At 43.2% G+C, this 20,955-nt stretch overlaps 1 protein-coding gene across 4 annotated transcripts in view; it reads right to left on the bottom strand.

Annotated features, from left to right (window-relative positions):
* ZC3H3 (zinc finger CCCH-type containing 3) overlaps nt 1–20,955 on the bottom strand; it is a 519,902-nt gene that overhangs the window by 8,765 nt on the left and 490,182 nt on the right. The window contains exons 11-12 of one of the 4 annotated variants that reach the window (XM_072602834.1): nt 20,650–20,903; nt 15,206–15,339 (exon numbers count right to left, since the gene is read on the bottom strand). In XM_072602834.1, coding sequence (XP_072458935.1) covers nt 15,206–15,339; nt 20,650–20,903 — 388 coding nt within the window. The remainder of the gene's footprint in view (nt 1–15,205; nt 15,340–20,649; nt 20,904–20,955) is intronic. The other 3 variants (XM_072602835.1, XM_072602837.1, XM_072602838.1) reach the window with 3 other exon arrangements.

Here is a 20,955-nt window from a genome sequence, read left to right as displayed (position 1 = left end):
TACCAGTACTGTCAGGTGAGAGGTGTTAGAAGGGATGAGTGATGGCATTTGGTGACTTCCTGCTAAGGAGAGCTGAGGAAGCTCTTGTTCACAAGAAAGCAACATCAGAGAGGTCTTCTTCCTCGCTCAAGATGTGACAGAGAATCTTCTAAGTCTTGTCAAACCAGATTAGTATTGCTTAGTAATGGTCATTCAGCTGGAAATACAGAATACTGCAAGAAGAAAATACTGCAAGGAAATACTTGCAAAAAGGAAACTAGAAATCATTTTACCCATTATAAAGTTACAGGCAAGAAACTTAAGATGTGAGAGGTACATTAAGAGGTATATTCATCACTGCTGCCTATTGAACACAAGATCTTCAGAGGAGAAAGATGTATTTGAGAAATGAATGACTGGTTAAGAAGGTAGTGTCTGAGAATGGAATTTGGAATTTTTGACAATGGTTTAAAATATAGGAGTGGCTGTCTCTGGATAAGGAAGGTGTGTACTTAATAAGGGTTGGTGAGAATATATTTATCCAGAGAATTTATAAATCTAATCAAAAGGGAATTAAAATAAAAAGACTGCCCCTGTATATCTATTAAGACAGATGTTATAAAGAAGAACTACAATATAGGAAAACAAACAGCAGAGATACCAAGATATTCACAGCAGACCACATGCAAGAAAGGAGTCACCAATAAAACATGGGGTCTCAGGGTCTTTATACAACTATGCAAAGTATGAGTAACATGTAAAATGAGAGAGAGATCTTAATTCAAGGAGACAACTTTGACTCGATAGGTATCCCCAAGACCTGATGGGATAAGACCTATGATTGGAATATGGCTCTGAAAGAGTATACCTTATTCAAAAGGAATGGGGTATATATTCAGAGGAAACAGGGTAAAGGGGATGAAAGAGTGTTTTACATTAAAAAGATGAGAAAACTGCAGGAATTGGATGGATGAAACATGGCAGAGAGCATTTGAGCAAAGACCAACAAAGGCAGAAATAGTAATCATCAAAATAATCTGGTACTGTCTAAGAAACTGGTTGGGGGATTGCTGGAATAAATTAGGTATACAATACACAATAGGAAATAACCACAGTAATCTAGTGTTTGAGAAACAGAAGCAATATTGTGATCAGAATATAATACAAACTACCTGATCAGAAAGAAGAAAAAGATGAAGAGTTAAGGGAACAGATCACAAATCTAGCAGAGAAACATGACAGTAGAATAATGGGAGACTTCAATTATCCAGAAATTTCATAAATCTCTTTCTGCCCAAAGCAGGGAGACTGGTTAGCTAAATTCCCAGAAAAACTGTTTATCCTTGTTTTCTCCATTTCCCCTCCTCTCAACAACTTAAGAACTTTTAGTCTGGTTTCCAATCTCACCACTTAATTGAAATTTCAAAGTTAGCCAAGATCTTTTAAATGTCAAAATCCTATGGCCTTCTCTCAATCTTCATCCTTCTTGACCTCTCTGTGGCATCTGACAATGCTGACCAACCACATTCTCCTGGATACTCTTCTCTCCACTCTGGACTTTCATGATATGGTTATCTACCTATTCTGACCACTTCTCAGTCTCATTTGCTGGAACATAATTCTGTGATTCATCCCCTACCTGTTTTGTATAGGCATTCCCTCTTTACACTCACTTTCTTGGTGACCTTCTCAGCTATCATGAGTTCAGTTACTATATCCACACTGGCCTCTAAGGTCTCTTCTAGCTCCAAATCACTAGTCCTTTTAATCTCAGATCTATATACCCAGTCCTTGCCTCTCTCTTGAACTCTGGTCTTACCTCATCAACTGCCTACTGGACATTTCGAATTGGAATTCAACATGTCCAAAAGAGGACTTGTTATTCCGCACCCCCTCCTCCCCCCTCACCTCCTTCTAATCTGTGCCATTTTTGATGACGGCACCATCATCCTTATGGCTACTCAGTTTAGCAATCCTGGAGTCGTTCTTGATTCCCCATTCTCCCACCTTTCTCTTTCTCCCATATTTAATGAGTTTCCATGTCTTATTCAACTATACTTAATTGCGAGTACCCTGTCAAGTCTTGCCAAAACCAGCCCTGGTTTACTCTCTTCACCAGCTTTTTCTACTCCTACATATGAGCTTCTGAAGAAAGTATAGTGATGGTGCTGACTGGAACAATACATTTATGCTCTCTAATCTCAGCTGGAACCACACTTCTACAAGACAGTCACTCCTATTTTTCATTTACATAACCTTCTCACCTCCTTTTCAGCATGGAACCCTGCTTCCTACTTTACTAAAAAAAAGCAAGAACATGTCATAAATCTAATTTCCTTCTCTATATCATACCTCCAAAATCCTCTTCAACACTCCTACCCCATTCTTGCCTCCTCTGCTTAAGTCTTTAGGAAAGAGGTGGCCTTTCTTGACAATGCCAAACCTTCTGACTCGTATTCTTATCTCTTCGGAGAGCCCGCTCCCTTGATTATTCCCTCTTCACCTTATTGTCCAACTCTCTTCTTCCTGCCACCTATAAACATTGTTAGGTCCCTCTCATCTTTAAAAAATCTCCACCTGATCCTTCTGCTTCCAGAAGTTATCATCTTGTTTCTCCTTTCTCTTTTACAGCCAAACTTCTAGAAAGGACCAACTATACACTAAACAACCCCAATTACAGAACAACTTACAAAACAAGTTTAATCGCACATAGAAAAAGGGTTAAATTTGTGTTTGGCTTTAGAATGCACATCTAGGATCAATGAGTAGAAGCACAAAGAGGCAAATTAAAGCTTATTATAAGGTAAAACTTCCTTGCAATTTGAACTATCCAAATGTAAAATGAATTGCCTCTAAAAGTAGTGGGTTCGCTGTCACCGGAGATTTTCAATACAATCTAGTACTACTAGCTGGTTACATAGTAGTAGAGATTCTTCTTCAGATATGTTTTGCACAAGGTGACTCCTGAAGTTGCTTTCTACTCTGAAATTCCACAAACTGTTCAACTTAAGTTGCTTTTTCCAAGGACACCAATGACCACTGGGTTGCTAAATCTGATGTCCTTTTCTCAATCCTCATTCTTTTGATCTTTCTGCAACTTTTGACACTTATGACCACTCCCTCTCTTCTCTCAGCTTTTAAGATACTGTTTTCTCTTAGTTCTCCTATCTACTTCTTTTGAATTAGCAATTCATTTATTAACCTTTATTAAGTGCTTATTTTGTGCAAAATAATGTGCAAAGGGAAGGGGATACAACTAGAAGAGCAAGATGATCCTGTTCTCAAGAAGTTCACATTCTAACAGAGCAGGCAACACATATTGGAAAGCTTCAGCTACGAGTTGGACAGAAAGGTACACTAAGTAAATCAAATGGCAATGGTCCTTTATTCATGCCACTTTCACTTATAAAATCACGGCAGTTTCTGACGCTAAGCCATTTGACAGTGCCAAGGACTTTAGTGATGAGAAGTTTTGTTTTTTGGGGTCTTCAAAATATGTAGTTGTAACCCCTGCAGGAGTAGTTGCCAGGCTGTATCTCCACAGTTTGCTCCTAATGATGATGCCTGCTATTTTGAATAGCACATGTTTACCCACTGCTATTCCAAAGGTTCTTGGATTTAGGGACCTGGGCTGTCTCCATCAGGGTATGAGGAGAAATAATGGCCCAAGTGATGGTAGTGCTGCCTTCTGTCTTTCCCTCTGCAGCTTCAGATAGGTTGCCTTGACTGCTCTGGGGGTGGTAGTTGATTGGCACTTGGTGAGAATGGCTGGCAGCAGGACTGGTGGTCTGGGGGAGGGGTGATGCTGCCTCTGCTAGGGCATACTTCTCATTCTCCTTTGCTGGTATCCTATCCCATTCTCTGGGTGTCTCCCAAGATTCTGTCCTGGATACTCCGTTTTCTCTCTGTATGCTTTCTCACTTGTTAATCTCCTCAATTTCCATTGGCTCAATTATCATCTTTATGTAGATAATTTCTAGATTTATGCAGCCTTATTCTCTTTCCAGAGCTCCAGACATTCATCACTTACTAACTATTGTGGAATGACAGGTACCACAAACTCAAATCCCTCCCATATATGCTCTATGGCTTGGCCAAACTTGCTTTGCTGTTCTTTACATACAACATCTCCCCTCTCTTCCTTCTGCCCTGGTCCTCCTCTATGCCTCTTTCTCAATCTCACCATTTTAGAATGTCTAATTTTCTTCAAAACTCAGTTCAAGAGCCACTTTCTACATGAAGGGGGTCCAGTTCCTCCCACCAGTGCCTTCACCTCCAAAATTATCTTAATATATTTTGTACATGCACAAATGTATGTATATATGCATACATATCTACCTACAATACATATGTACAGATGTACACTTTCATACATGTCTCCCCTGACAGAATGTAAGCTCCCTGAGGACAAGGGCTCTTTCATTTTATCTCCGTATTCCCAGTGCATGGCAGAATGTCTGGCACAGAGGAGGTATGTGATAAATGCTTGCTGACTGACTGGAGTATTCTTGGGATCTGTGTTTGGCCCTGACCAGTTTACTATTTTTGTCAATGTTTTGGACAAAGGTATAAATAGATGTTTATCAAATCCTCATATGACATAAAAGTTGGGAGGAATAGCTAATACAATGGGTCAACATTTCAAAGGGTCTTCCCAGGCTAAATCCTGGGCTGAATCTAGTAAGATGGACTTCCAGAAACTCCTTGGGCAGAGGGACTGCTTCATTTTGGTTCTGTATCCACAGTGCCAATCAGTTTGTTGTTGTTCAGTTGTTTTCTAGTCATGTCCAGCTCTTCCATGACTCCACATGGGGTTTTCTTGGCAAAGATGCTAGAGTCGTTTGCCACTTCTTTGTCCAGCTCATTTTTATAGATGAGGAAACTGAGGCAAACAGGATGAAGTGACTTGGCCAAGGTCACACAGCTAGCCAAGTGTCCAGGGTCAGATTTGAAGTCAGGTCTAGGTCCAACACTCTACCACTGTACCACTTAGCAAATCACACAAAAGACACAACTGCTTGCTGAACTGAACTGGAATCAAATGTAAAAGTCTTACATGAGGATTCAAAAAAATTAATTTCCAAGTCTGAACTGGTAAAAATGTGACCAGATATCAGTCCAAGTGAGAAAGATCTGAGGTTTTAGGTACACTCTAAGATCAATGAGTCAATAGTATGCTTTGGCAGCCAAGAAAGTGAATGTAATCTTATCTTGCATCTAACATCAAGATTAGAGAGAAAGCAGTGCTGCTGTGCTTCTCACAAGACCACATCTTAGAATAGTGTGCTCAATTTCAGGCATCACATGTCAGCAAGACCACTGAAAAACCCAGTGTCCAAAGGAAGGCTGAGGTGGTGGAAGGCCCTGAGTTCACTGTTAAATTACTGGCTGAAAGAAATGTGGATATTTATCCCAAAGAAAAGAAGAGTTAGAGGGACATGCTACATGACTTGAAGTATTTGAAGGACCATCAGGCTAAAGGATGGGACCTCTGTTTGGTCATGAGGCAGACTAGAAGAGGCAAACTCTGGCTTGCTCTAAGTAAAAGCTTCACCTAAAGAGCTAAGAATATAATGACCTGCTTTGGGAGGCTCTAATTTCCCTGTCATTGGAGGCTGGATGGTCACTGTAACTTGTAGAGGGGATTTTACAGGTTTGGTCTGGACCTGAGGTATTCTCTAAGATTGCTTCTAACTCAGAGATTCCATATTGTGTTGTGGATTAATATTCACAAGGACCATACTTCCTTATCAGACTATAAATTCCATGGCTGGGATGTCAGAGAATTCTTTTGTTCACCTTTTCACTGAATTGCTGCCTCCTTCTCCACGGCTCTGGGCTTGTTCTTCCTCTATTCTTCTGAGCACACATTGTTGGCATGCATATCAGTGTGTACATAGTGGGGCTGGAGTTTTGTATACCTATTTTATCCTCTTCCTAAGCTGTGAACTTTCTGAGATCACAGAGTAAGTCTTACTCATCTGACTCCCCTACATTTTACCCAAGTACAAGAAGTGGTTAGTGTGTGTGTGTGTGTGTGTGTGTTTGTGTGTGTGTGTGTGTGTGTGTGTGAATCTGGCCAGAAGTACACAAAAAGTCTAAAATAATGCAGGACACTAATGACAATGAATAACAATTATTCAGTGCTTTAAGTTTTGTAAAGCACTTTACATGTATCATCTCATTTGATCCTCACAGCACAGCTGGCAAGCAGGTGCTTTTATTATCCTCACTTTACAGATGAGGAAACTGAGGCAAAGAGAGGTTAAGTACCTTGCCCAGGATCACAGAGCTAAGGAAATACCTGAGGTGGGGTCCTAATTCAGATCTTCCTAATTCCAAGTTCAGTACTCTATCCATTGAACAACCTAGCTGTTTGGAATTCAAAGCTCTTCATAACCTACTCATCTCTGCCCCCCACTTCTTCAGTCTTCTTACACCTTAATCTCTTAACTCCCCTCTCCCCTCCTTGTACTCTGTGATCCAGTGACACGGGTTTCTTCACTGTTTCTCCATCTCCTCACCCCAGGCATTTCCTTGAGCTGTCTCTGTGCCTGGTAAGTTCTCCCTCATTTCCACCTCCTAGCTTCCTTCAAGTCCCACTTAAAAATCCCACTTTCTCTAGGAAGCCTTTCCCCATCCCTCTTAAGTCCAGCACTTTCCCTGTGGTGATCATTTTTTACTTATTCTGTATATGGCCTGTCTGTACATAATGGTTTGCATGTTATGCCCTCCATTAGACTGTGAGCTCCTCAAGGATGAGGATTGTCTTTTACCTCTCTCTGTGTCCTCAGCATGTAGAACAGTGTCTGGCACACAGCAGGCACTGTGCTATTAGTGCTTACTGACTGGCTAACTGATCTGCTCCCCAGGTATTGTCAGTTCTGACATTAAGTATGGAGGCAAGGTAGATGACGGAGATTCCAAAGCATTTGGTTTATCATTCAAAGCCCTCTACAACCTGTTTCCACCATACTTTTCCAGATTTATTTTCTCTCCTTCCCCCCACATCTCAGACTTCCAGACAAAAATCAGTAACTCATTATCTGTAAAACAAGTTTCTAGAACTGGCATTGTGGTATAGAGAAAAACACTGGATTTGGAGCCTGAAGAGCTGGATTCAAATCTAAGCTCTGTCACTTACTAGCTACATGCTACTGGACAAATCACCTACTCTGAGAGGAATTGGTCTTTTAGATATAGCTGACTGTAAAATCTCATGATTTTAGTTCCCACCTCTCAGCTCTTGTCCATACTGTTTCCTATTTCTGTAATCCCTGACCATCTCTCAGTTTCTTCCTCCCGATTTCTTCCTCTTTATATCCTACCTGCCATCTGAGACCCAGCTCAGGCCACCTCTTCCAAGAAATATTCTTTATTCCTTCTTTTCCTCTCAAGTGGAAGGATCTCTCTCTTTTCTGCTCTCATAGTATTTTGTACTTTTTATTGAACAACAGAGCTCAAAAAGTGCCAATCAATGAATCAAGTCTCATCTGCCTCCGTGATCTGTACTTAGACCTGTTCGGTTCCATTATTTTTATCAGATGAAAGCATGGATGGCATCATCTTCAAATGGGAGGTAACTCATAGCTGGAAGGGGATACTATAGCTAATGCATTGGATGACATAGTATAAAAAAAGATTTCCACAGTTTAGAACAACAGGTTGAATCTATCTATTAAAATGAACTCCTACAGGTATGAATAGAAAATCACAAAATTTGAGAGTGGCCAACGCATCCCCAGAAGGAGGAAGCTACCCTCTGAAAGAAGTCAGTTCCACCACAGGTACTTGACATATGGAAAAACATTGCAAACATTAGTGGAAATCTTCCCACAGAGCTTGGACAACAACTTGCTTGATGCCGTAGAAGTGGTTCCTGCTCAAATACGGGCCAGATTAGATCAAGTCTCTTCTAATGCTGTGATTTTATGATTCACCCTGAGTACTGTGCTCATTTCTAGAAGCCAGATTCTAAGAGAGATGTGGATAAGCTGGAATGGATCAAAAGGAGGATATTCTGATAGTGAGGGAACTATAAACTGAAAATGTTGGCTGAAGAAATATGGATATTAAACGTGGAAAAGAGGAGTGTGATAGGTGGGAGAGTAATTAAGCTTATTTTATTTTGCCTTCAAGGTCTAAACTAATAATAATAACTGGCACTTATATAGTGCTTTAAGGTCTGCAAAGTACTTTATACATGTCAGTTCATTTGATCCTCACAACAACCCTTTGAGGTAGGTGTTATCATTATTCTTATTTTTACAGATGAGGAAACTGAGATATAGAGAAGTTAAGTGACTTGCCAAGGGTCACACAGCTAGGAGGTGTCTGAGGTTGGATTTGAACTCATCTTCTGGACTCCAAGTCCCTTGCTCTATTAACTGTGCTATCCAGTTGCCAGGAACGCCAAAGGAAAGTTTCAAAGGAAAATCTAGGCTAAGCTGTTCCTACAGTGGGCAGCCTCCAAGAGGACCTCTCCAGAGATCTTCGAAGGAAGGCCTGTCACAGATACTCTGGATTCCCACACTGAATTCTGTCCCAACTCTGAGAATCTGTGATTTTATAAAAGAGATATCTTTTTTCAGACTAGAGAAGCAATAGCTGAGTGACAGCCAAGATGGGGAGTAATGGCGAGTGGAACCTATATCTAGAGGTGGATCTCCAGTAGCACCAGGCTCACTGTAGACCAGGTATACTACTCAGGGATACAACATCCAAGCATCTCTAGACTGGCAAATGAAATTAATCTAACTATCCCTCTATTAATGTAGCCTAAAATTTGCAGGATTTTTTTGGCAAGTTACTTCACACTGCTGGACTCACACTGCTACCTAAAGACAATCTTCCAAAAGTACATTGAGGCCATTGGAACGTGCCACTCACTGTTTCCCTAAGTAGCTCCATGGGCTCCCTGACATCTCTAGAATCAGACACAAACTCCTCCACCTGTCACTACAGCTCTTTCCACCCTGGGTCAAGCTGATTAGGCATCACTCCAGCTTACACTCTACACTCTAGTCTTGACAAAATAGCCAACTTGCTAAACTACAGAGATCTCCACACTACTGAGCAGGCCATCCCCCAGACCTCCTCCATGGACTCTTCTTATTCAGCCATCCTGGTCTCCTTGCTATTCTCCATGATCTCTGAATGTTTCCCCTCCCAATTCTAAGAATTTCTGACTTCCTTGAAGACTCAGTTCACAAGCCACCTTCTCCAGGAGGCCCTTCCTGGTGTTCCTGGCTACTAGAGCCAATTTCCAGCAATGTTACCTTCTATGAACTCTGTATTTATCTTGTATGTTCTGATTACATATATATATATACACATATGTAATATATATACATACACACATATACATATATAGAGCAGAGACTACTTTTGCTTTTTGTGTGTATGTGTGTGCACACATGCATCTCTAGCACCTTGGACAGTACCTGACATTAAGTAAGCACTTAATATTTGATGATTAATATATTATATATAGTAATACCTCAGTTTCCACACCTGTAAAATGAGGATAACATCTCTCCTACATGTTCCATAGCTGTTGATTCAAATAACATAATGTATAAAAGTGTCTTGTCATATGAACAAGCTATTATTATACTTCTCCCTTCCAGTACTTGTACAGGTGATTTTCTCTATCCTGTATGCACACATGATTTTTTTTTTGCTAGAGTACTGGGAAAAATCTAATAAGATGAAATTTAGTATGAAAAAAGGTAAAGTCATACTTAAAAAAAAAAATTCATGGCACAAGTAGAAGAAAAGGGAGGGAACAGTCACCAAAGTTTGTCTGAAAAAGATCTAGGAGTTTTAGGGGTCTGCACACTTCATGTGTTAGCAGCCATGTACATTGGGCAATATGGTGGTTGCCCAAACAAGTCAGTTTCTTGGGATGTATTAGTTCACTCTGGGCTTGCCTTTCTGACACTGTTCTCACAGGACCTCATCACTCTTTATGTCTTTAGTTACCTGCCCTGGCTTCCATTCTTTGTACATGTTCCTTTAAAGTCTGGGTTTTTCAGGGTATTCACCATATAGTCACACCAGCTCCTTTTGTTTTGTATAGGAATCATTCACCACTGCATTAGAAGAATTTTATTCCTGAGCGCTTTTGTTCCCTTGTGAGCTGACTTCCTTTTTGCATCTCAGGCCATGGGATCATTTTGATCTTTCTTCCTAACTTTCTGAAGTTTAAAGTACATTGTACACCATGGAGCACACCAGACTTTACCTTTCTAGTCACAAACAGCAGGATGATATACTCACTTTCTCCCAATGTTCCTGTTCCTTTCCAATTCATCAACTAGTTGCTCCCTGGTAAACAGATTATGGTGCAGAAAAGCAGTGTATTTGGATGATTCCTCTGTCTTGTAAAAGATTAATGTTCTTTGTACCACTGCCTGGCCAACTTACCCAAAATCTTCTGAATATTTTTCCTGTCTTCTGAGGACATAGCATATCAAGATCATCCCATTCTCTTATTTTTTTAGTGTAGCTAAAAGTCACATGAACTATTGGGGCATCCATGTCATACTGTTGGACTGATGAGCTTTTAGTCTGTTAAAATCCCCAGATCTTTTTCATATGAACTGTTGTCCAGCTATTCAGATTCATGTGAAAGTGGCAGGTACATGGTTTATGAAAAGCACCATTGTATGGTGGATGGAACATTGGACTTGGGGTCAGGAAGATCTAAGACCAAATCTGGCCTCTAATACTAGGTGTAAATTACTTAACCACTCTGGGTTATAGTTTCTGGCTTCTGACTTTCATTCCACTGAAACTGTCCTCTCCAAAGTTACCAGTGATTTCTTAACTGCAAATCCAAACTTCCTAATCCTCATCCTTTTTGACCTCTACACCATATGACACTGTTAACTACTTCTCCTTCCTGGTTCCTCTCACCCCAGGTCTTCAGTGACTCTGCTTTCCCCTGTTTCTCCGCCTGTCTGACTGCTCCTTTTCTTTTCCTGGCTTCATCCATGTGTCCCCACAAGGCTTTGTCATAACCCCTGTTTTCTTCTCTCTCTAGACTTTATCACTTGGTTCAGTAATCATCCCCATACAAATGATTCCCTGACTGATTCATCCAGCCCTGCTAAGTGCCAGTTTCGCATCACCATCTGACTGTTGGACATTTCAAACTCTAAGTCCCAACAGCATCTCAAACTCAATATGTCCAAAGAAGAGCTCACTCTTTCCTCCCAAACCTTCTTTTCTTCAGTACTTCTCTATTACTGTTAATAGCACCATCATCCTTTTAGTCACTCAGGTTCCTAACCTCAATGTTATTCTTTCCCTCATTCATTCCACATATCTAATCGCCTGCTAAATCTTGTAATTTCTTTCTCTACAAAATCTCTTGCACGTATCCCCTTCTCTCCATTCACACAGACACCACCTAGTTCAAACTCCCATCTGGATGACTGTTAATAGCGTTCTAATAGTAGTGTCCCTGCCTCAAATCTCTCCTCACTTCCATATACTCTTCACTCAGTTGCCAAAGTGATTTTTCTTGAAGTATAGATATGACCATGTCACTCCCTTGATCAAAAAAATCCGGTTCCCTGTTACTTCCAGGATCAAATATCAAGTCTTTGGCATTTACAGTTCTTCACAACCTGGTTCACTCCTATGTTTCCAAACATCTTGCACTCTACTCCCCTCTATACAGACTACACCCCTTACTCAGAGGTACAACAAGTAAGGATTAAAGAAGGTGGGAGGGAAAATTCAAGTTAGTCTAGTTTCTTTATCTGCTATTGGCTATTTTCCCCACTGCACTGTGGTTCTAAAAAGTGTTGGGCTGGTCTGACAATAGTACCCCACCACTGAAAACAGTGCAGAGCTTGCTCGAACACCTACTCCCTCCCTATTAGGTTATGGATGGAAGGTGTGAATCACCAGAGATCAACCCCAGAAGAGGTCCTCCTTCTTTTTGCCTGCTGCTTATACAAAAATCAGCCCAAGAATCACTGAATGAAGTAGGTATGGTGGAAATGGTCATAGTTGTAGCCCTGGCCCCTCAGGGACCCCTTTTATTTTTCCTCACCATTCTGCAGCTGATCTTGGAACTCTAGAGGCAGAAGGAGAGATATGATAAAATATCACTTCTTCCCAAGCTTGAATGCCAATAACTCTTCTCTTAGCCAGAGGTCCCATTTCCCAGCCCCTGTGTGAGACCTGAGAAGGAAGCAATTAAGACCTCAGGTTGCCCCCAAATGAGGTCATAAAATTTACTTTGCCCTTTCCTTCATCCAGAAGGTTCTACACCTGAGCTGTGGGGGAAAGCCCCAGGCAGAAAGGGAAAAAGACTCGTAATAACTATGAAGAAATGCTGCAGAAATTAGTTGTTATACACAGTTATGCTTGGTTCTCCCCTCCCTAATGGTCCCAAATCTTCTGCCCTACTCATGTCTAGTCTCCAGGGTCTCTAAGATTCTTGGCTCTCTTGTTCAAAGCAAGAACAAATTTCTCTCCTCCTTAAAATAATAATTTATATTTCTACAGTGCTTTAAGGTTTATAAATTGTTTTTTATATTCTATCTCACTTGATTCTCACAAGACTCCTAGGAGTCAGGAAGTATAAGTATTATTATTCCCATACTATCGATGAGGAAACTAAAACTCTGAAGTAAAGTGATTTGCCTAAGTTCAGGGAGCAAGGCCCTGATGAGACTCAGGCCTGGTCTTCTGACTCCAGTCAGATGTATGAAGACAGCAGACTCTTTTCACTGTATTAGGCTGTTTTATGTCCCCTAGAGGTCAGCTGAGATAAACTTTGGCGAGAAGATGGTTGAAAAAGGAACCAAACACCAAAGTCTAGAAGTGCTAAATTCTTGGGGCATGGTCCAAGTCCTCTTATTATAGTACATGTAGGTTTGGATGGTCTAGTTTGGAGTACTTCCACTGCAATCAGCACTTCTGAAGGAGTTTCTACTCTATGGTGAAGCTTGGTTTTTTTGTCTGTGGTTCTGAGCTTGGTCACTTCCTGACTGGGGTTGCCCATCACCTTTGAAGCCATTTTAGTTGACTCTAATCAGCCCCCTTCTAGCAGTCAGCAGCAGATTGCTCATTTTTCCTGCTACAAATTAATGCACCCCTCTCTGGGCCTCATCTTCTTTGTAAAATAAGGGTGGGGAGGCTGACTAAATGGTTTCCAAGAATCCTTCTAGTTCTAAACCTATGGAATGCACAAATCCTGTATTAGAGGGGGAGGGGAGAGAACCTCAAGACTCTGAATTTGAGAGAAGGCTCTGTGTTGGGTTGGGAAAAGACAATGGCACAGACCCTGGAGAGTGCTACCTGGATAGCAGCAGAGACCAGGAAGGTTTCTCTTTGATGTCATGGCCAAAAGCAGGGCACAGGCTGGAGAAAATGCACGGGGACAAAGAAAGATAAGATAGTTCACTGGTGTGTGAGTGTGGGGTGGTGGCGGCAGGGGGTGTGTCTGTTGAATTAGCAAGTAGTAATTATCCAAAATGAGAAGATAAGAAATGGAGAAATCCTTTGTCTGTTTCATTAGCAAGTAGGAATTTCCAAACTTAGAAGATAAGAAATGAAGAAGCCCTTTATTGCCAGTGGAGTTTACAGAATCAGAGGAGCTCAGAATTCAAAGGAAACTCAGGTAATTTAGTTTAGTTGTGCCTGAAGAGGAATCCTTTCTACACATCTTGAAAAAGCTATCAAATAGCCTCTACTTGGAGACCTCTAATGATGTCTATCTGTTGATGTTAATTTTTTTTGAAGTGATGGGGTACCTACCACTCCCTAGGTAGCCCATTCTCCTTTGGAATAGCTTTCTTTTTCTTATATCAAGTCTCCATAACTTCCTCCTCTTGGTTCTAGAAGCTCTGAATGATGGAAGTGTGTCCTATCTGACAAAGGTTCAGATGCCTTCCACTATGTAATACCTTCTGTTCCCTCCAAACAGGCCATCAGCTTCCCCCTCCAAGTGGTGACAATTAAAAACTCATCCATCCATCCATCCATCCATCCATTCATCCATCCACCCATCTATCTAAAAGATAAATACCTAGTAGCTACTTTCACCCAGGAAGAGAAAAAAGCAATGAGTAGGAGAGTGCTCTAGAGAAATACTTGTGTGAGAGCTCTGTGAATTGTCAGGAAGAAATCCTTTCAGATAAATCACCATTATTAACATCACAGATGCTATGTTCTACATTCATACTTTTCACTTTTTCTCTGTTCCAACATGGACCTCACAGGATTTGAGCTGAAAGGCACCAGAGTCATCTAACTGAATCCATACCTAAACAAGAATCCCTGCAATGAGATGCCCACCTCTTGGTGAAATGAGCACACAGCACAGTGTCCCATGTAACAGGATCGCAGTTAATGTTAATGTTGATCATTACACTGGTGGAAGGGGTTAGGGCATATGTTCTCCAGCAACCCTGCCTTGCTGGTTGCAATAAAGGCAGAGGTAATTTTGAAGAATCCCACAATTCACCTACTTTGGGTAAAAGGGAAGGATAGTTTCTCCTTGCCTTTTTACTTGTTTAATATAAAATAAAAAAAAATTAAATTTCAAAGCTTAAAAGTATTTTTTAAAAATTTTAAGCCTCTATGAAGTGTGGGAACAGAGTATGACCAAAGTCTTTATGCTGCAACTTTGTGACCTTCCCTTCCATATTCTGGGACCTTTGTCCAAGCACCTTAGCCCCTATTCCATGGGTATCTAGCTTGTGGAACTAACTCTGAGATTCCTGGGTCCTGGACCCAAGCCTAGAGTAACAGATACTTTCTATTCAGGGTATGGAGGCTAGTACAGTCAAAAGGCATAGTTGGACAGTGAAATCAGAGGAGAGAAGGGAGGATAGGGCCTGCATGCTTCTGATAAGACCTATCAGGATCTCTTTTCAGTATTTCTTTACCTTTCCCTCAGATTTTTACCTCTTTTTCTAAAAACAATGTCTTTTTCTCTTATGACTGGGATGGGACTGAAAGGGTCAGGGGACAAAGAAAAAAGTGACTTTGTGCTGATCTCACAGTGGGGATGAGGGTGGGAAAGGACAAAAAACAAGATGATCCTTGAACTAGCAGTTTCTGCCTAGTAGGAGTCACTCTATTATCCAAGGAGAGATGCTGCAGATAATCCAAACCAGCACATGATCTATTCCAAAATCATTCCCATGGGATTCTGGGGTGCAACCCAGGGCAATATTTTTTTTTAAAGCAGCAGATTTACCCTCCTAATACTGCGTGGCTCAGGCTGGGGTTCCATTGAGTCTGCGTCCCCCAGGCCCACGGGGGCTGGGCGGCGAGAGCGCGCGGAACGGAGGCGGGGAGGCAACTTGGGCTCAAATGTTCGCCACGGGTAACCTGCGAAGCAGATAACCGAGAGTCAACGGCCTCCTTGGCCAGCCGGCTCCTGCTCCAGTCTGCTGGGGCACTCACCGCGCCCCTTCCGGCATTCTGCGCCTCATTCTGCCCCACCCACAGTGACACAGATCGCTGTGACATAATCTCACCTACAGGATGACTCACTTCAAAGGCTTCCCTTCATCCCCTGTGAAGTCCTTCCAGCTGATCCAAAAGGCTCCCCCCAAACACCTTCTGACCTGCTGGTCCACCCACTGCCCTGCGACCCATCTCTGTGAGAGAAGCTCTTCCTTCTTTCCCTGTTAGCAGGGGAACTAGGGCATACTGAAACCCAAGGCACAGAATGGTTAATGATGGTTGAATTTCAGGCACCCTGAAGAAAGTGTTTTGGGACAGTCCTCATTATTGTACACATTTCCCAGGAACACTACCTTTCCTATTTCCCACTTTCCGATGTTTTCTCTGATACTGGACAGTGTACAATTGGATTTCTTTTAAGAAGAATCCTTCCCCCCTCCCACACCCATTTTCCATTCTAAAAAGAGAGTATCCTGGAAGTCAACTGATCAAGACTTGACTATCTCTCTCGGCTTCTTAATGAGGATGAGGGCACCTGAAAAGGGCCATGAGGGGGCTCAAGTAACAGGAAAAAGAGAAGTCTTTATCCTCTAGTCAGACCTCTGGACACTCTCGAGGGTAGCAAACAGATGAGAGACAGCAAGTGGTCCAATGGATAGAAGCCTGACTTCTGTAGTCAGGCCCCTGTGACTCAGTTTCCTCATCTGTCAGATCTCTGTGCTCTCTTGTCTTCCTAAGATGACAGCTCAAAGTCCTCCATGATGCTATTACAGCTCAGGGGGTTCACACAATTTTAGAGCTGAAATGGATTTCAGAGACCATCTAGTTTAACCTTCAGTTTACAAAAGAGGAAACTGATTCCCAGAAAGGGGAAGCAACTTGTCTACGATCCCACAGTTTGTAAGCAACACAGTAGAGATTTGAACCAAAGTCCCAAGTCTAAATTGAGTGCTCTTTTCCCTGTACTACACTGCCAAGGCTCTGATTACAGCAGTTCCTTCCTTCTCTCTCTAAAGGGAAAAAGGGGACAACCAGAATGCAAGGTGTCTCCAGATCCATAACCTCTTCCTTTTTCACCACTCTCATACTGGCTTACAGAGAGAGAGGAGAGAAAAGCAAGGAAGGAAGGTGGGGACAGACAGAATATGACCACAGGATTTAGCACTGCATGAAACCTTAGAGATCATCTGGCTGAACTTCTTCATCTTACAGATGAGGAAACTGAGGCCCAAAGAGGTGACAGGACGTGCCTAAGGTCAGACAGGTGGCAAGCAGCAGAGCCAAGATTTTAACCCAAGCCTGCTGGCTTCAAATTCTGCGTTCTTTCTATTGTACCACATTGCCAAAGCTTTCATTTTTGCAGTTCCCTTCTTTCCTCCTGGGAAACGACCCTTAGGGAACAGTCCCCCCCCCATATCCAAAGAATATCTATCCCTCCCTACAAACAAACAAAGTTTTAAACACCCAGAAGGGAGAAAAGAGATCCCTGAGGGCTAGGGCTGGGCACCTTTTAGGATAAGACTTGGGGGCTCCAGCCTCATCCAGATGGAGGAAGCTTGTGTAGCGGCCCTTGGGTCCCATGAAGAGACAGCACTGCCTCCTCAGCCAGCCAAAAAGTGCTCTAGGATCACAGGGTTTATAGCTAGAAGAAGCTTTAGAGATGATCAAGTCTAACCCCTTTACTTTACACAGTGAGAAACTGAGGCCAAGAAAGTGAAAGTAATGTGACCAGGGTCACAAGTGAATACTTGGCAGGTCTTCTTACCTCCAGTTCTCTGGGCTGGGGACAGGGGGAGGAGGAGAGGGGTCTGATGGCCGTGAAGCAAAGGACAAGAAAATAGGTGGCAGAGCCTCCAAAAAGTTCACCCTCTAGAAACAGAGGCTGTAAACAAACTAGAGGCAGCAGCCCCTCTGCCTGAATTTGCCAAAGCGAGTGTTTGAGCGTGCTCAGCGGAGCTGTTAAAAAAGGCTGTAGCGAGCATCTTCCATTAACGTTACGACCGTGAAATATGACAATAAAATGATAGCCGTATGGTCGCAAATTTGCAGCCCGCCGAGTTGCTCGGGGTTTATCGTCACTCAAACGTGCAGAGAGCTGTAAAATGTTTACAGAAAGGGTCGTTTGTGGCCATAAAATCCTCCTTTCTCTCCTAAACAAGGCTGAGTGGAGCCATTTACCAAGCCCCAAATGTTCATCGGGGGAGAGGGAAACATCTGTTCTCTCCAGGAGTTTTCAGTGATCTTCTCGAACAAATTAACTAAAATGGGTGCTTTCTAATTAAATTAGCCCTCGCCTGGAATGGCTGGCGTTGGTGCGGCTGGGTACGATTAGCGCACAAAGCACATGGGCGGCTTAATGGGAAGGTGAAATATGGAAACGTTTGGTACCTGCTGTGCACGGCCCACCCAGGCCCCTGCTCCCTGGTCTGGGGACCCATGCGAGGAGGGACACACAAAGAGAATGCCTGAGGTCTTCCAGTCTCACCGTAGTTCCCATTCACTCCTCATGGGAAAGTCTTGCTCTCCTCCCAACCCCACTGCCTATAATCAGCCGTACCAATCCAGGTCTCTCGCTGCCATATGAGAAGATATCCATATCCTCAGCTCCATTATTTAAGTGAATGAACACACACGAGTATACTGCCCCCTGCCATGTGCACACAGATGAACACAGGTAAACCCATGATTAGCACACACAAGTTACCTGCACAGACATACCCACATACATGTTCATATCCAAAGTCCACTGTCTGTGGTGTTTTTGACCCCCAGGCTTGAAACAGTCTCCTCTTGCCTCAATTTCCATCTTTAAAGGAAGGTCCCTTCATTCCTTCAAAGCCCTAATCAGGTGCCACATCTTCCATGAAGCCTTCCCTGATCTCCTGGGTGAAAATGAGCTCTCCCTCCTCAAGTTTTTCATGGCACTTTGCCTGGATCCCCTTTGCCCCTACCTTGTATTATACTTACTTGTATATATGTCATATCTTCCCTATTAGACTGTAAACTCCTGCAGGGCAGTGGCTGTGTCATTCTTCATCTTTCATGGGATCATAGGATTTAGGACTGGATAGGACCTTAGAAATCATCTAGTCCAACCTCCTCATTTTACAGATGAGGAAACTGAGGCCCAGAGAGGTTAAGTGACCTGCCCAAGGTCACAAAGGCAGTAAGTAGCAGTGCTGGGGCTCAAACCCAGGTTCTCTGACTTCAAATTCACTTTCCACTACATCATGCCACTCCTTTTTTGTATTGTCCTGACCACAGGGCAATACAAAGATCACAGAGCAGGCACTTAATAGGTGCCGAACATAACAGAATTAATTCCCCAAGTGAGAAGCCCAGATGGGGCCATAAGGATGGGAATCAGAGGCCATCCAGGCAGGGGCTCTGGCCTAACCTCCCTCATGGGCCCTGGCCAGGAGGAAGGCTGTGGTTTTTTTTTTTGCCAGGAAAGCTAAGCAGCTTCAGAGCCAAAACAAAGTGGGCCACAGAGGCCTCTTAGACACTGGGCTGGAGTTCTTAGAGGGGATGGGCGACCAGAGCCTGCTCCTTGGGAACAGACTTCCAGAGACCTACAAGACTTGGCTGCTCTGCTGTTCTTCCAGTATCTTCAGCAGGGACATGGCCAGATAGGGTAGTCCTGTTTCCTAGCTATAGTCCCCTCCAGAGAGCTTTGTCTGAACCCAGTCCTGCAGTCTAGGGGTATCAGTGTAAAGTTTCCTTCCCCTCTTCTCAATTAACCAGTCTCCATCCATCAAGTACTAGCAACAAGGCCTTGTTTTCAGGGTGTCCCCAGTCGGGGGAGGCTCTTCTCTCTTGGGCCCCAACAACCCTGTGTGTCTCTCTCCCTTTTCATACCCTGTTTTGTGCTGCCCTTGTTCAGGTATTCAGTTGTATCTGACTCTTCATGACCCTGTGGACATGGGATTTTCTTGGGAAAAATACTGGAGCAGTTCGCCATTTCCTATTCTAGTTAGTTAAGACACATAGAGGTTAAGGGACTTGCTCAGGGTCACACAGTTAGTAAGTGCCTGAGGCCAGATTGAAACTCAGGTCATCCTGATTCCAGGCCCAATGCTCTATCCACTGAGCCACCTAGCTGCCTCCTGCTTTGTACTATAGTTTATGTCTAAATGTCTTTTCCCTCTACTATACGTTACTGGAGTGTAGAGACTATACCTTATTAATTTTTGCTTTGCTTTTCAGAGTTTGGCACAAGGCCTGGCACACAGCAAGTATTACTAAGTGTTTGTTGAATGTCCGAATAAATGATCAAGAGGACTTGCCAATAGTTACGTATCTCTCTTTACTCCTTCCCCCAACAGCTCTACTCCAGGCAGGGATTACTTACCTAATAACCTAGCTCCTTCTAGGAGTCTCCTCCAGTTTTTTCAACCATCCCACCTATTCCTCATTTTCTATACAAAGGTCCTAAGAGAAAGTCTGAATGAAAAAATGGGTGATGTCCTACTTCCTATTCTGAGGAAAGGAAGCTGGACCTCATGGACCACAGGGATTGGGAGGGTGCTCATCTCTTCCCTTTTGGAATGAGCCACCATAGGACAGTATCTTTCTCTTCCTCCACCCTCCAGGTCCCTAAGGATAGGACTAACAGACTTGGAATAGAGGAAGTAATTTACACTGGGCAAGGAGGCCACACAAGGTCTGACAGGGTCTGGGAGGGGACATATTGCCTCTACCTTTGCTTGGCCTGAGTGGCAAACACAGACCTTCCCTGCCCCTGCTTATGAGGAGACAATAAACTGTTTTGGAGGAGTTCCTAACCAGAAGCATTGTCCCTCTTTTGAATCTCTATAGCCTTGTGATAACTCCCATTCTATGACTCGGATCATAGCCTGCCTTATGCTGTAATTATATCAGTTATCCTTCCCACTACTAGACAGTAAGCTCTGTGAGGGCAAGGCCATGACTTATCATTAGGTACAGCACTCAATGCACAGCAGGTGCTTATTAGATGTTCATTGTTGAATCTCAGCCCTGTACCCAGTCCTATCACCCACCATGGCCCAGCTTGTGGGCAGAAGAAAGGGGAATGTCCCCCGGTCTTCAGTTTTAGGCAAACTCTTTCTTAAGGTCCTATGAGAAATGTGGAAGTTGTGTTGAGGGTAAAGTCAGAAATGGGCGGTGGGGGAGGGGGGGACACTACAGCTCAGGGAGGAGGGAATTCATGGTGGGGTTCCATACAACTCCCCTGGGTACCCCCAGTCCTACCCGTCTCCTCTTTGGCTGGGCTCTTCTTACGCGCTTGGGACGCCGAGTGGCCCCGAGGACTAGATGAAGACTGCAGAGAGATGTAGGAGGGCAGCTTGGAGAGGTTCCTGGAACTTGATGCTTCCAGGTTCCCTTCTGATGGCTCCTCTGTATCTGAGGATGCTGAGGACGGAGATGCTGATGCTGATGATAGGAAAGAAGAGGAGGAGGAGCTGGAGGCATTCTTGGTCTGTGACTTTGGAGACGTGTACTTCCTGTGGGAGAAAACAGTGCAGTGAGGAAGACTGAGGACAGGCCTTCCCCTCT

This window comes from Notamacropus eugenii, chromosome 4 (assembly GCF_028372415.1).
Source record: "Notamacropus eugenii isolate mMacEug1 chromosome 4, mMacEug1.pri_v2, whole genome shotgun sequence".
Lineage (NCBI taxonomy): Eukaryota > Metazoa > Chordata > Mammalia > Diprotodontia > Macropodidae > Notamacropus > Notamacropus eugenii.
The sequence above is the reverse complement of the archived record's forward strand: the minus strand, read 5'-3'. Positions and strand labels throughout refer to the sequence as shown.